The 14,318-nt window shown below is 45.7% G+C and overlaps 1 protein-coding gene across 16 annotated transcripts in view; it reads right to left on the bottom strand.

The window, feature by feature from the left end:
- FUBP3 (far upstream element binding protein 3) overlaps positions 1 to 14,241 on the bottom strand; it is a 48,617-nt gene extending 34,376 nt beyond the window's left edge. For 12 of the 16 annotated variants that reach the window (XM_006024366.3, XM_025204942.1, XM_006024371.3 and 9 more), the window contains exons 1-2: positions 14,065 to 14,241; positions 6,693 to 6,798 (exon numbers count right to left, since the gene is read on the bottom strand). In XM_006024366.3, coding sequence (XP_006024428.1) covers positions 6,693 to 6,798; positions 14,065 to 14,151 — 193 coding nt within the window. In that variant the 5' untranslated portion in view covers positions 14,152 to 14,241. Of the gene's footprint in view, positions 1 to 6,692; positions 6,799 to 8,100; positions 8,199 to 14,064 lie in introns of all 16 variants that reach the window. The other 4 variants (XM_006024368.3, XM_025204940.1, XM_025204947.1 and 1 more) reach the window with 3 other exon arrangements.
- Positions 14,242 to 14,318: the final 77 nt, after the last annotated feature.

Below are 14,318 nucleotides of genomic sequence, written 5' to 3'. Positions count from 1 at the left end.
CCCCACCCCCCCCTCCTGGGATGCGTGCAGCAGTGGGAACAGCCCCCGATGCCCTGCACACCACAGACGAACCATAGCTCCGTCCCGCATTTCCGATGCAATAAATTTTCTTTATTTTGGTGCCAATCCAATATCGGACCGATGCATCGGTGCACCTCTAACTGACAAAATATTAAACAGTTTCCTAAAACTGCTTTTCATGGAAGTGATCCCTGAAGATGTCATGTAATGGTAAACACAAAGGAAAGGGTCCTTGCAGTTATGGCTGTGACAGCATGAAGCCTAGAAGCATCTTTATTAAGTTATGGGAAAAATGCTACAAAGAGAGAACCCCTGTACAGTATTAGAGGCTCCTTTCTAAGATACTGAGAGACCCAACGGAGGACATACTAGGCTGTGAACGTAATACTAGCAGTCTTCCCTGCTTCCCCTTGCATGGGGGAACTCATCAAATACTCATGCTTCTTTTTAAGAACTATTTCATGCCATCACAAGTAAAACTCAAGATTACTAAAAGTGAAAGAATATTTCCTCTCCTCCCTCTCACTCTAAAAATGTGATGACTTCATGAATATCGCAGTGCTTGGCACACAAATCACTTTCATTAACCAACAGTGTTGAGAAAAGTATTTCTCTTCTTTTTCACTGGTCTTACAGCAGAGTTTTGCTATTCTAAAAACCAGAATTCTAGGCAAAGTGCATCATCTGAAACTACTGGGTGTTTTTTTTTTTTTAAGTTCAAATATAATAGCTAATTAAACCAGTGCATGAGTATCTGCATACCTATCCATTGCAGGTAGTAAGAAAACAGATGCTTAGAAAATTCAGTAGAGTGCACATTTCTAAATGGTTCTGCTTTGAAACTCAACGATGCGGCTACAGGAAAGCATCTGAATGAAGAATTTACAAGGCAACTGAAAGGAACCAGTAACCTTAGGAGAGCAGCTGCATTTGCATTTGTCAGAGTTAATATGGGCTGTGGCACTAACTAATGCTGAAGTTATAATTTGCAAGTAAAACTTTGGGATGAGCTTAACTTGAAAGTACAAGGTCTTTGGATAGAAAGTTTCCTTTTTAGGATGATTTAGAGTGCATTTGTGTATTAAGAGTTCACATAAAGCCAAAACACCTGGTTCAGATGTGATTTTGTAGGTCCTGCTTCGGATTTGCATTTAAAGAACACAAACCAATCACCACAGACACTATTCCCCTGGGGTGTTTAACACCCTGATACAGTAGCCAGTCTGACAGCAGCCAATTCAGAGGCTTTAACAGAAGATGCTCTGTTAGACAGCTATGCAACATGTTTTCTACACACAATTTCTGTGCAATGATTAGTCAGCTGATACCCTCAAGGTATACATCCCTTCCTTACTTAAAAAAAAAAAAAAATTACTAGCTGAACCCAGCTGTTCTTACTAGCCCCATAACTGGCCAATACTTCAATTAATTCTGATAAGCACTTGGCTAGAATAATAAATTTATAGCAATGAAGTCCTCAGGCCCATTATGCATGGTGAATCCCAAAACTAATCTATACAATATAGTATATTCAATATTTGCTCTCTATCTACTCCTTTATACATCCTAACACACTGTTTTCTCTTTTGACTGTTGCTGCACAAAGAGCAGAGGACTTCACCAAGGTGTCTACAGTGATGTCTTCCTGCAGCCTGCCAATTCAGAACTGAGTCAAATTTATTAGTAATTAAAATTCTTCCTTTTTAAGGTGACCTTTCAGTTTTTTTTTATTTTGAGATATATTACAGTCTGGTAAAGTGCTTCCCCATTCCTAATCAGTAGTTAGTTTTATTTCTGTCCCAGACGGAGTGCTTCTGCAGAGCTCACCTCCATCAAGACCAGGAAACTTAAGAAGCAGGGAAGGAAGTTCTAAGGATTTGCTTCCTACTTCGGGAAGGGGCCAGCATCTTTTTCCCCAAATATCCGTACACATGACTCTAACCGAAACCTGCTTCAGTTAAGTGTGAGACCATCACCTGATGCTGGGAAATGAACAGCCATCCTCCCAACGTGTCAAGATGCAGGGCTTAGAAAATATGAAGCACCAAGCAATATTTTGTTGGAATTCTAGACAGACTTCAGACTTTCATACAGAGCTAAATATCTGAATTTAAAAGGGCTGTAGAGAATATCACTGCTCAAGCAGACATGCCCATGTTGCTGGGAAACCATTCCCACCTCATCAATTACTGAGGAGGCTATCTGTTTCTGGCCTAGATATATGGGAAGTGTGAATTTAAAACTATTTCATCTGAACATGATATAGCGAGCTCAATACTACATGATACTTTCTATTTGGCAAGTTCCGATTTTTTCCTCCAGCACTTTTGTGCAACACCTTTTATTAAAACATCCTACCTCTGAAATTCATTTCTGCTGCTGCATGCATTCTTCAATGACACACGAAGCAATTGTGCAACATGCAGGAATTTCCAGTCCACAAACTGCACCACAGGGCAGAAAGTATTAGAGATTCACTCTCCTCCTTTTCCCCTCCTCAGTGTAACTGGTCTGCTAGTGTGGGACTGGATGCAAAAAACCATGCCACGATCTAATTTTGTAAGGATTGTAGAAAGCAAGCAAACATGCAGAATGTAACATTATTATAAATATAAAACCATAGTAGGAGTAAGGAAGTTAAATTCTACACCGTGTTCTTATATAAGCCACTCCAAAAATCATCCTTGACATTTTAGCAAGTGAAGGAATTCACTGCATTAATAAAATACTCCCTATGCCCAAAAGCACCCACCCAGGGGAAAACTTTGGACTGCATGTGTACTCATCACTACAAACTATAGTGCTCATATTTTGGAAACTGAAGAAACCTCTGGAAACACAACCATTATAGACTCACGTCCAACACTAGGCATGTTCCTCGAAGCAAGATGAAGTGTGACACAACTGGGAAGAACAAGTGAGTATTGTATTCTATAACCTTTTTTAACCGTGTCAAAACATAACTCATCAGTCTGGTTCATTCAAAAAAACAAAAAAGAAACATCAAAGATTTCACCCAGCTAGGCAATTAGAAACACTGTGAAGAAGAATCCCATTTGGATTATGAAACAGTGACAAGTTTGGACTGTTCACTCATTAAATCAGTAAGACAATGAGCTGCCAGAAAGAAAACCAGAATATGGAGAATTATACCAGGACTCGCTCCTCACAGCAAGGGACTAGAAACATTTCCAAATCATGGCTTAGTCCAAGGCAGAAGATAGGTGTAGCTGGTCCTATAAGACCCTGCTCCCACCTGACAAATAGTATATACACTGTAAGAGAACAGATGACACCGAACTGAAGAGGAAGCAAGGAACGGTTTTCTTCTTGTATAAACACAGCTGATACTGGAGAACAGAACAGGTTGAGACACACCCTTCTGACAGCAGAGAGGTCAACTAGGGGTGCACAAGAAAGTTTTTGGGCTGATACCGACGGCTGATTTTTAACAAGCCATATCAGCCGAAACTGATCTGATTGCTGATACGCGGCCCGGCAGCTTGGACAGCAGCATCTGGCTGGTAAGTCTCTTGTGGGGGAAGGGGCAAGGAGGGAGAGAACGGACATGGGGGGCAGGGCAGATTGAGGCCCCTGTGGTGAGGGAGGGAGTAGGGCAGGTGCTGCACTCTGGGAAGGCATGGGGGGCACGTGTCCCCCAGATCTGGACACAGAGCGAGGGCAGGCTGATGCTGCAGGCTGGGGCCAGGGCAGAGAGCGGCAGAGCTGGGAGGGGGGGGCTATGGCAAATTTTGGGATGGTTGTAGCCCCCCCATAGCTCCCCTCCCAGTGCCACCGCCACCCACCCCGAGTGCAGCCTCAGCCCAGCCCCCCCCGCCAGGAACAGCCCAGCGCTGCCCCTGGCCCCAGTCCGCAGCAGCAGCCCACCCTCGCCCCACACACAGATCTAGGAGGCATATGCCCCTCACATCCTCCTGGGGTGCGTGAAGCATTAGGAGCCGCCCCTCCTCCCCACGTCCCCCCAGACGAGCCACTCATGGCTCTATCCTGTACCCTACCCTGTCCCAACTGTGCAGCACCTGCCCCTGCCCCAGCCCCACTCCTTCCCTCACTGTGGGGGCCTTGGTCTTCCCCTCCCCATGCCCCTTCCTTCCCCCACAACGAACTTACCAGCTGGAAACTGCTCGCCACGCTGCCGGGCTGCACTCCTAGCCACCTGCTTGCTGTGCTGCAGCTGTGCACATATATGCGGCATTTATCGGTGACATTATCAGCCACATCAGCCAAAAAAAAGCCAATTGCCGATAATGTCAATTCCCCTTTTATCGGTGCCGATACAATATGGTACCGACGTACTGGTGTACCTCTATCATTAACCAGCCGTATCGGCTGATACTGATTTGATAGCCGATTTACAGCAATGCAGCCCAGCAGCTTGGAAAGCAGTGCCTGGCTGGGAAGTCTGTGGGGCCGAAGAGGCAGAGAGGGACAGATAGAGGCCCCCACGGTGAGGGAGGGAGAGGGGCAGGTGCTGCCCAGCCAGAGCGGTGGATGCGACCCTGGGACAGGGTGGGGTGCAGGGCAGAGTCATGGGTGGGTCATCCATGGGCTGCAAGGGGTGGGCTGCTCCCTGCCACTGCATGCACCCCTAATGGAGGCATGGTGGCATGTGCCCTCCTAGATTAGTGCGTGGCCCGAGGGCAGGCTGCCCCAGCCTCTTCTTGGAGGAGGTGGTGGGGGCTGGGCTGGGGCTATGCTTGGGGCAGGCGGGGCCCACCCCTTCCAGCACCACCAGCAACTGCCATGCCCCCGCCCACCCCGAGTGCAGCCCCAGCACAGCCTCTTCTCCAGGAAGAGGCCAGCACAGCCCCTAGCCCCAAAGTAGGCAGCCCACCCTCGCCCCACACAAATACAGGGGGGCAAATGGCCCCCATGTCTCCTCCAGGAGTGCACACAGTGGCAGTGTGCCACCCATACCACCTGCCCCCCCATCCCCCAGAATAAACTGCCCACGGCTCTGCCCCAGAGTCACATCCACATTGCTGGCTGGGTAGTGCCAGCACCTGCCCCTGCTCCACTACCTCCCTCACTGTGGGGGGGGCCCTCAATCTGCCCACGCCCCTTCCCTCCCCCCCACAGACCTACCGATTGGATGCTGCTCTCCAAGCTGGCTGCATTCCTGGCTGCGTGCATGCTGCGGCTACACACATATGTGCAGCATTTATCAGTGACATTATCGGCTACACTGACCAAAAAAAGCCGATTGCCAATAATGTAAATTTTCCTTTTATCAGTGCTGATCTGTTACGTAACCGATATACCGGTGAACCTGTAATGGCAACAAGCCATGGACTATGGAAAAAGGAACGTTTTCCTCACCCGCAGCTTGATTCGTCCAAGGAAAAGCACCTTATCAGTCAGGTATCTTCAGCATCTCACCAGCTCCATTGCCCTGGGCAACTTTACAAGAATTAACCTGAGGGGGAGGGGGGGGTGTTAGGAGGACTAGGGGGATGATTTCCTCAGCAGACTTTCTTTGCCTTTTTAGCACTGCTCCAAACCTGGCCACAAATCAGGGCACTTCTCCAACCATAAAGACAGACATGGGTCAAAAAACAGTGATCAAATGCTAACCTATTCCCAAAATGTCCAAGCCCATTCAGCCTGTCTGGGGGATGAAATCACCTCCAGGAGGTATCTTTCTCAGGGGAAAGACTACATCATAAAGCTGCATTTTGATCTGGTGAGGAAAAGAAGACCAAAGCTTTTATGATTCAACAAGAAAGTGAGTTCTTGACTCCTGTTAGCAGTGGGTAACTAAGATTCTTAACACAGCATAAAACTGTTGAAGAAGCAAAAAAGGAAAAAAAAAAAAAAAAAAACAGACATCCATTCTGATTTCTGCAGTGCCACTAATGGCAAGATTTAACTAACAATGAAAGTCAAAGGCAGAAAAAATTAAGATTTCACAAGGACGTAAATAATAGAACATCAATAATATACTAATTAGACACGTGATCCTCTTAAATCTTGTATTTTGACTCAGGCTGTGGTCAGTCCCAGATCCTTCAAAAGAAGATCTAAGAAAGCTTTTAAAGTATATTTATGGACTAGCCTGTCCGATAAAGAACACTTCTTAATGCCTACCAGCTTTCATCAGTTTCTTTTCTTCTTAAAAGACACTTAGTGCGGCAAAACATATAAAACCCTTGACAACAGCTAGCCAATTAACCTGTTGCGACTATGGCTCGTTATACTTATGATAGTTTCACTGTGATCACATGCCCCCCTGTCTGCAGAACCTACCTCTCATTTTCTTAGACTGCAAAATCCTTCAGGTAGGAGCTGTCTTTTTAGTGTGTGTGTACAATATCAAGTATAATGAGGTGATAAAATCTGTGGTCAAGTTCTCTACAAGCTACCATAAAACCTATGCTTAAAATCATATCTGAATGTCTCCAACTTAGCTGAACTGACAACATTCCTTAGAGAATTTCATCACTTTATTAACATATTTGACAATGCGAGAGCTGCGCTATCTGAGCAAGAATAAAACAGCCCATGAATTATTGTGCATCATCTCTAAACCCACTGACCTTGCACTTTCATGTTCACAAGTGTTTCAGAAAGTTACATCATAAGGCTCTTTACTGAATAGCTAGTGTCAAAAAAAAAAAAAGGGAAAAAAAAGAAAAGAAAAGCCAGCTTACCTCCATCATCCAAGGGCCGTTTCTGTACTCCATAACCGTACACTGAGGGGTCCACCAGTGGCGTGGAATTATTCAAGTGAGGAATATCTCCAATTTTAGCAGCAATCTATTGAAGAAGATTATATTTTTTTAATTAAAACTAAAGATGAACACACCTAACATTTCAGCCACAGAAGCCAGGGTCACTTGCCTTAACTTTCCAGTGGAGCATCAGCTCCCGTTATTGTTTCACCTTACAGCTAATACTTAAAGAAGGAGCTTTTACAATACAGCTAAATTGAAAAAGCAGCAATTTACTTTGCAACTTAACATTTTCTACTTACTTCTGATATTTCTATTTGCATAAGCTCACATTTGCCCAGCTTTGTTTGCACAGCCAAATCATAAACATGAATTCAACTTCCATGCCATAGGATGTGATAAACAGTGCCTGGGAAATGGTTTACCTAGTGGTCAGAGAGCTAGCTTGAGACTTAGGCTTAAATTTCTTGCTTTGCACAGGCACCCCAATGACTATGGTTAAGTATATCTTTGAATCAATTTCCAACCTCTAAAAGGGGAATAACAGCACTTCCAGACTTCTGGATACTGACAAAACCTTCATGTTAAAAATGAGATGTCCAGCACCACAGTGGAGGGGGCCAGGTAACTAATTCAAATGCACATAGACACAGCATAGCACTTAATATAAGCAACAATCCTGGGGTTTAAAATATTTTTGTTAGTAAGGAAAAAGCAGCATAAAGAAATTAAGCCTCATGCAAAGCTGTGGAAGGCTTTAGAAGCAGGTCTTATTCTGTTCAATTCTATTCCTTTTTCACAGAAAAAAAATCCTTGAATGGGATCTGTATTAAGAGTCTGAATTTCCTTCTCCCTCTGAACTAAACCCTCCAGCAAACAGTTCCACAGGAACCTATTCTTACAGATTCAGAACATTAATAATGATTCAGAACATTAATAATGTTCTGAATCTATAAGAACTAATCCAAATTAGTAAATTGGCACAGAATAAGCAACAAAAACAAGTTTAAAAGACTTTGTTATACAGCTGTTCTTCATAATGAAAGAACAAGAAATACAACTGAAGGTGTTTCTAAAATGCAGGTTTTCCAACACCCACTGGCACATTCACCTACAGCTGCTGCGGAGGTAAAAACCAGCATTCAAAATTCAGGGCCACAGGTAAGTAAAGAAACTATCTACATTGATTCCATAACACTTTGGGGACACTGCTTTTCATTTGCCTTAAAAGAAGGAAACCTTGTTTCTTTCATTTCTGATGTGTGAAAGTGACCTTAACTTTTACTTTTCTTCCCAACTCAACTCCACTGTACCCGACCCCCTTAAAAATGCTAAGGGTATCAGAGATGCCAGGTCCTGAAGGACAAGATGCAACTTTCTCTCTTACCTGTAGGATTCTGACAGGCTTGGGGTGCACAACTGGGGGTAGGATTGCTCCAGGGGCTACAATTCTCCCAGAATCCATTCAGCTGCCTGAGATGAATGCTGTAATAATTATGAAATAACGTAGCTCTACATAATGCTGCAGCTATACAGAGGGCCTGGGACATCACTCTTATTTGTGTGACCCAAAACCATAAGCTTCATGTAAATATAATTATGGGGTCACATTAATATGTTGTCACCACATGTCCACACGCCACTACCCACAAAGGGTTCCAGGTGCCTTCTTGTATGTTTGGTTGTACTCCACACCGTGCTGTATTTCTGGCCCTCCTTCCACCTGATCTCTCTAGCAGCACTGTAGCTTCATTAAACTGACCCACATTGCAAAGATAGCAAAATGTTTCCTGACCACCTAATAATGAAACAAAATTAAACACCTGTTTGTAACATCTACTAGTAGCTCTTCTAAGGTAATTCACAACTCACCGACCTGCACTAAATTGTCAGCCACAACATACTGCAACATGTTCTTGACTACTGGATTTAACACTGGCATTGCAAACTGGTCTCCCACATTAACAGGAATATGATTGTTTTCAATTGCCGCAGTTCACAAATTTTCTTTTTTAAAGTTATTTCCAAATCAACTCCACCTGGGGCTACCCCGGGTCATTTCCCATGCACCTTAATAAGAGTGTGAGGGTGGAAGGGGAGGGGGTAGCTTGGCAGCAAGGGACTTAGAGAACAGTAAGGCCAGCATGATTTTACAGAGTACAAGCCCAATTAGTATGTACATGCAGAATTAGTGTGGAGTAACCAAGAGACAGTGAATTCAAAGCTGAGCTTACTGCACTCAACTTCTACTGAAAACAAGCCCTAGAATACAATTCAAAGAGGACATTTCACAAGGTGCAGTTTCAAATGGGTCAGCGCTTATGAAAACTGTAAAGCACAGCCTTCTCTTGACAGCCTCGGTGACCAGCAAACAATTCCTTACAACAGGGAAAAAACCCAGAAAACGGCAGTCAAAGTTAATATAAACTGTTAAAATAGACACTGGGGGTTACATTATGTTTTAATTTTGGAGGCTGAAATATCAAAAGTAGCCCCACTTATTACTACAGGTTCTGCAGGAAGATAAGTAAGGAAGGCTAAAGCTAGGACATATTAACAAAAGTAAGCAGTCCTAGCTCTTATCTGACTGAAATGACCTTGAGTAATGTACTGCTGGCTAGTGCTTTAACCCGCTGGACGTTATTCTTCATTCCCCTGGAGAAAAAAAAACACCCCCCCCCCCCAATATCACTTTTAATTTATGTAGCCCTAAAATGTGTTGTAGAAGTATCACTGAAGTAAAAGTTATCTTGGTAGAACGTCCCTTTTGGCGGGTGAGGAGGGAAAAAAGAGGAAAAGGTTCTGAATTGCTATTTAACAGCTCATGGCATAGAAATTTGATCAATGCTTGTCAGCTAGATGTGCTTTACTGTTTACAATGAAGATTAAAAGCAATCTTTATTTTTATGGTCATTTTGCTAGCAGTTAATCTGGCAAAGGATCTGATTCATTTCAGAATGCTGTCCATGAATCCTTAGGGCACACCTTTCTTTTTTCACAGTGTAGTTCAAGCCTTTCAATGGGTTTAGAAATGGAAAGTTTTCCAAAACAAGAACAGTAGGGCCTAGACCAATTTCCATAGAATCTATTCTTGGCTAGAAGGTAACTATACAAGGAAGAAAACCCTACAGGTGCTAACAGATTGTAAACCAGAGAAGCACAGTCACCCTGAATCTCCAAACAGCTAGTGTCTCTGCCGCTGTCCATGTGTTTGAGGTAGAACACTGAAAGTTAGCATGATCTCCATCCTTTTTTCAGACACTGTCCAGAACCCAGTGGAGAGGGAAAAGACAACATGCAGAATCATCCACTTCTCACATTGTATTAATTATTTAGGAAAACTAGATGCAATAGAAAAGATCAACAGTTAATTCAATTGACTCAAAGAGAATCCAAAGGAAATTAAGGAGAAGATGCAGACTAGAAAAGCCTTCCCTTAAATTTGTTCTTAAAAACATCTGTAAGTCAGAACTGAATACTGAAAGTGAACCTTCTAAGCATGCTCCACAACGACACCATGATAAACTTCCCAGCATCCTCTCCTTCTCAGCAGCAAAGTTGACAGCACTGGCTGCACCTGCCACTGACCCTAGACATCTCTAAAAGATCCTTTACTTTTGCCTTTCATCTCTTCTCCTATACAATGAGCTTATGTCTCTGACTAGGGTCTAGGAAGTTTTTCAGACTGATGATGAAATCTCATAGGGCAAATCGTTTTACAGTAAGCAACTCATGTGTGGAGCAGAGAGCAACACTGTACAGTGGGTATGATGCCTTACAAGGTAAGACTGCCAAGGAGGGGTGGCAAAGAGATCACTCAGTAGGACTCAAGATACCACTGGCAAAAGGTTCTTAAGACCAGTCTAGCAGGAATCCAATTTTGCCAAAACAAAACAAGTTGTAAGTACAAGTTACATTATTTATAGGAAGAATGTACACATCCTCATACCCCTGTACACACCACAATGCTAGGCAACAGCAGCTTTATGTCACAGGCCAGCTACAGCATATATGTCAGCTGATCCACTCATCTGAAATAGAGTGGGAATGTCTCTCTCAAAGCTGCTGCATCCCTTTGAGAAATGTTTTTTGGCTTAGTGGGTTTGTGTCAGAAATTTAAAGCACTGTTAATTAGTCAACCCAGTACAAATATCAAAAAAAGCAAAAATGAGTCATTTCTTTGAAGCATCCTACTAACTGCTTGCTGTGGTTGTCAACTCTCTTCACAATGTCTTCAAGCATGGAGTTTCTGTGCCTGGTCATCCAGTTAAGTGTACTGCCCTGAATAATTTAAGTGCTCAAAACACTGCATGGTGTAACTGAGGTTTAAAATGCTCACAAGAGGAGGAATAAACTCCCTCTAAATTGATATTAGTAATCCTAAAAGTAGGTAAAGCTCCGAACTAGCTTGCACAACTACAAAACAGGGATGTTTGAACCATTAACCAAGAAGTCAAAACTCACGTGTAACAGTTCTAGGCTTACATCTTTTTTTTTTTCCTTAAAGGAAGCACAGACCCAAAGGAAAAAACAAAAAAACAAGTGCACACTCCCAGCTTCATCCATAACCCTGGTCACCAATTCAAGAAACAGGAGGGGTGATGTTTGTTTCTACAGACTACTTAATTCATGGCCTTTACTGATTACCAGAAGCGTTAACTGCAATGGTTGGATTTGAGAAGCACATTTGAACATCAAGAATTAAGAGCATCTCATCAGACATGGAGAGGTCATCAGTGACAATGACATCATACCTGAATAGGACTCAGACTGCTTTATTCAATTACCCAAGTATATTCAATTACCTAAGTATATCTTTAGATCAAGCTCATGTGTTTGGTCCAGAACCAGCCCCCTTAGAGCTCCCCCACCCCTCCAAATGTAAAGTTGCTAAGCTAGGTACCGTCAAGTAATTCTACAATAAGGCAGAGCACTGAACTACTAAAACTCGTGACAGCCCACATTTATCAAAGAGATGCCTCTTTTCCAGTGAAAAAGATATTCAAAGGTTACTAACTTTATGACACCTGATTTGACATTAGTGCCTTCCACTTCAGGCTAACTTAGCAGCATATTCTGGGCTAATGGAAAAAACAATTATTTCATTATAGGAAACATAAAGAAAAAATAAAGAGAATTCAATGAGAGGGGCCTACTAACAGTAAATTTAACACCTTGTTTCTTTGTTTACAGAACAATACTAGTGTGTCCCATAAATAAAACAATTCAGCCACAGAGGAGATTAACAGTCATCTTTCAACTGGCACTATAATAGTCTGATACTGTCATGGCTGTTCTGCCTTTCCTTTGAACTCATTTGTGATCCAGTAAAGAGCACATTTCAGAACACATCAGTGTGTTCCCACTGCTGTACAGCATTTCCAATACCCCTTCAACAAAGTGCAATTGGTCAGCAAATAATGGAAGTTTTTCTTATACCTGAGCAGGTTGTCCAAGTTACAAAGTCCACCAGCACTGGCAGAAACTACTCTGAGGGAGGTGTTCAAAATGCGATTTTTGCAACTAGAAGCTTTTAATAGCAGTGGTCCGAACGAAGTCATAAACGTGACTGCAATATTTTCTAGTACAATGGCATCAAATGTTTTCCTATTATCTAGAGATTATTAAATGGAAGCAGGTAATCAAGGCCATGAAGCTTTGACAGCCACTGAAAAATGTAATTTGCAGTCTTGTCTATGACACTGTTGAGAAGGGAACTGCCTCCTGCAATGTATGAATAAGACAGAAGGCTTTGGATCATCAAGCAACAAGCAGTAAATAACAGATGATACATTTTTGCCTTTCTGAAAGAACTGGATCATGTCTTCATGCACACCAGCCAGTGACTTTGTATAATTTCCTGAAAAACAAAATAAAAACTTGCTACCCAGGTTGGCTTATGACTGAGCCAGAAGCAATGGAAAGCCACTCCGTTTCACTAGGATGACAGAGGAGATTGTGTTCCCCACCACCACAATTACGCTGGCAAGCGACAGAAAGGCTAGAAAGTCTTCAACCAAGACTTGCTCCCGTGAGTTGCACATCACATCCTGTTGGGATGCAAACAGGAACCACCATTTTATTCCAGCTTTGCACCAGCTGCGTTTAAAATCAATGAGAAACCTGGAACCAGAAAGGCGACGAATACACAGCAACAAATTCTGCGCAAGCAGCAAACTGGCAAGGCCGTGACCCCTTCTCTTTGAAAGAACTTTTCACAAACTGCAATCTCCAGGCCGCAAAAGGTTTCCAAACCCCCCCACACAAAGATACCCAGGGCGCCAGACTTCCGCAGCTCCCTGCTCAGCCAGGCAGTGCCCAATGTTAGAATCGCACAAGGGGTGTGCAAGGGCTGTTGGGCTGGGCCCAATGTGAGACAGGGGGCTGCCACTGGGCGGGGCCCAATGTGAGACAGGGGGCTGCCACTGGGCGGGGCCCAATGTGAGACAGGGGGCTGCCACTGGGCGGGGCCCAATGTGAGACAGGGGGCTGCCACTGGGCGGGGCCCAATGTGAGACAGGGGGCTGCCACTGGGCGGGGCCCAATGTGAGACAGGGGGCTGCCACTGGGCGGGGCCCAATGTGAGACAGGGGGCTGCCACTGGGCGGGGCCCAATGTGAGACAGGGGGCTGCCACTGGGCGGGGCCCAATGTGAGACAGGGGGCTGCCACTGGGCGGGGCCCAATGTGAGACAGGGGGCTGCCACTGGGCGGGGCCCAATGTGAGACAGGGGGCTGCCACTGGGCGGGGCCCAATGTGAGACAGGGGGCTGCCACTGGGCGGGGCCCAATGTGAGACAGGGGGCTGCCACTGGGCGGGGCCCAATGTGAGACAGGGGGCTGCCACTGGGCGGGGCCCAATGTGAGACAGGGGGCTGCCACTGGGCGGGGCCCAATGTGAGACAGGGGGCTGCCACTGGGCGGGGCCCAATGTGAGACAGGGGGCTGCCACTGGGCGGGGCCCAATGTGAGACAGGGGGCTGCCACTGGGCGGGGCCCAATGTGAGACAGGGGGCTGCCACTGGGCGGGGCCCAATGTGAGACGGGGGGCTGCCGCTGGGCCGGGCCCAACGTGACAGGGGGGGGCTGCTGGGCTGGGCCCAAGTTGCGACGGGGGGTGCTGCTGGGCTTCGCCGGCGTGCACTTGCCCAACAAGGGGCCCTTCCACCTCTTCCTACAGGACTGGATCCATGCGTGTGTAGAAGTGCAGGGTCTGCCCTTGCTCCTGAGTCCTGCTCTGGATCCCGGGGGGGAAGCGACAGCGCCCGGCGGCGCTGGGGCCGCGGCCCGGCCCCTCCCCCCCCGCGGCCTAGCAGCGCCCCGAGGCCTCCTCGCGCCGCGGGCTGCGGTACCTGGCGGACCCGGTGCAGAGCGTCGACGAAGCCCTCGGGCTTAATCCCCACGGGAGCTGCGCTCTGTCCCTGCGCCAGCTCCGCCATTACACGCTGCAGCCGCCCCCAGCGCTAACGCCGCCGCCGCTCCGTCCTGCCGCTCCGCCTGGGGACCCGCACCCGGAAACGGAAAGGCCCAGCACTTCCGCCGGAAGCTACGAACCAGGCGACTGGCAGCCACGGGGGGGGGGGGGGAGGCGGGGGCGGCAAGCGGG

The sequence above is a fragment of the Alligator sinensis genome, unplaced genomic scaffold, assembly GCF_000455745.1.
Source record: "Alligator sinensis unplaced genomic scaffold, ASM45574v1 scaffold388_2, whole genome shotgun sequence".
Taxonomy (NCBI): Eukaryota; Metazoa; Chordata; order Crocodylia; family Alligatoridae; genus Alligator; species Alligator sinensis.
This window is presented reverse-complemented; position numbering and strand designations above follow the sequence as displayed.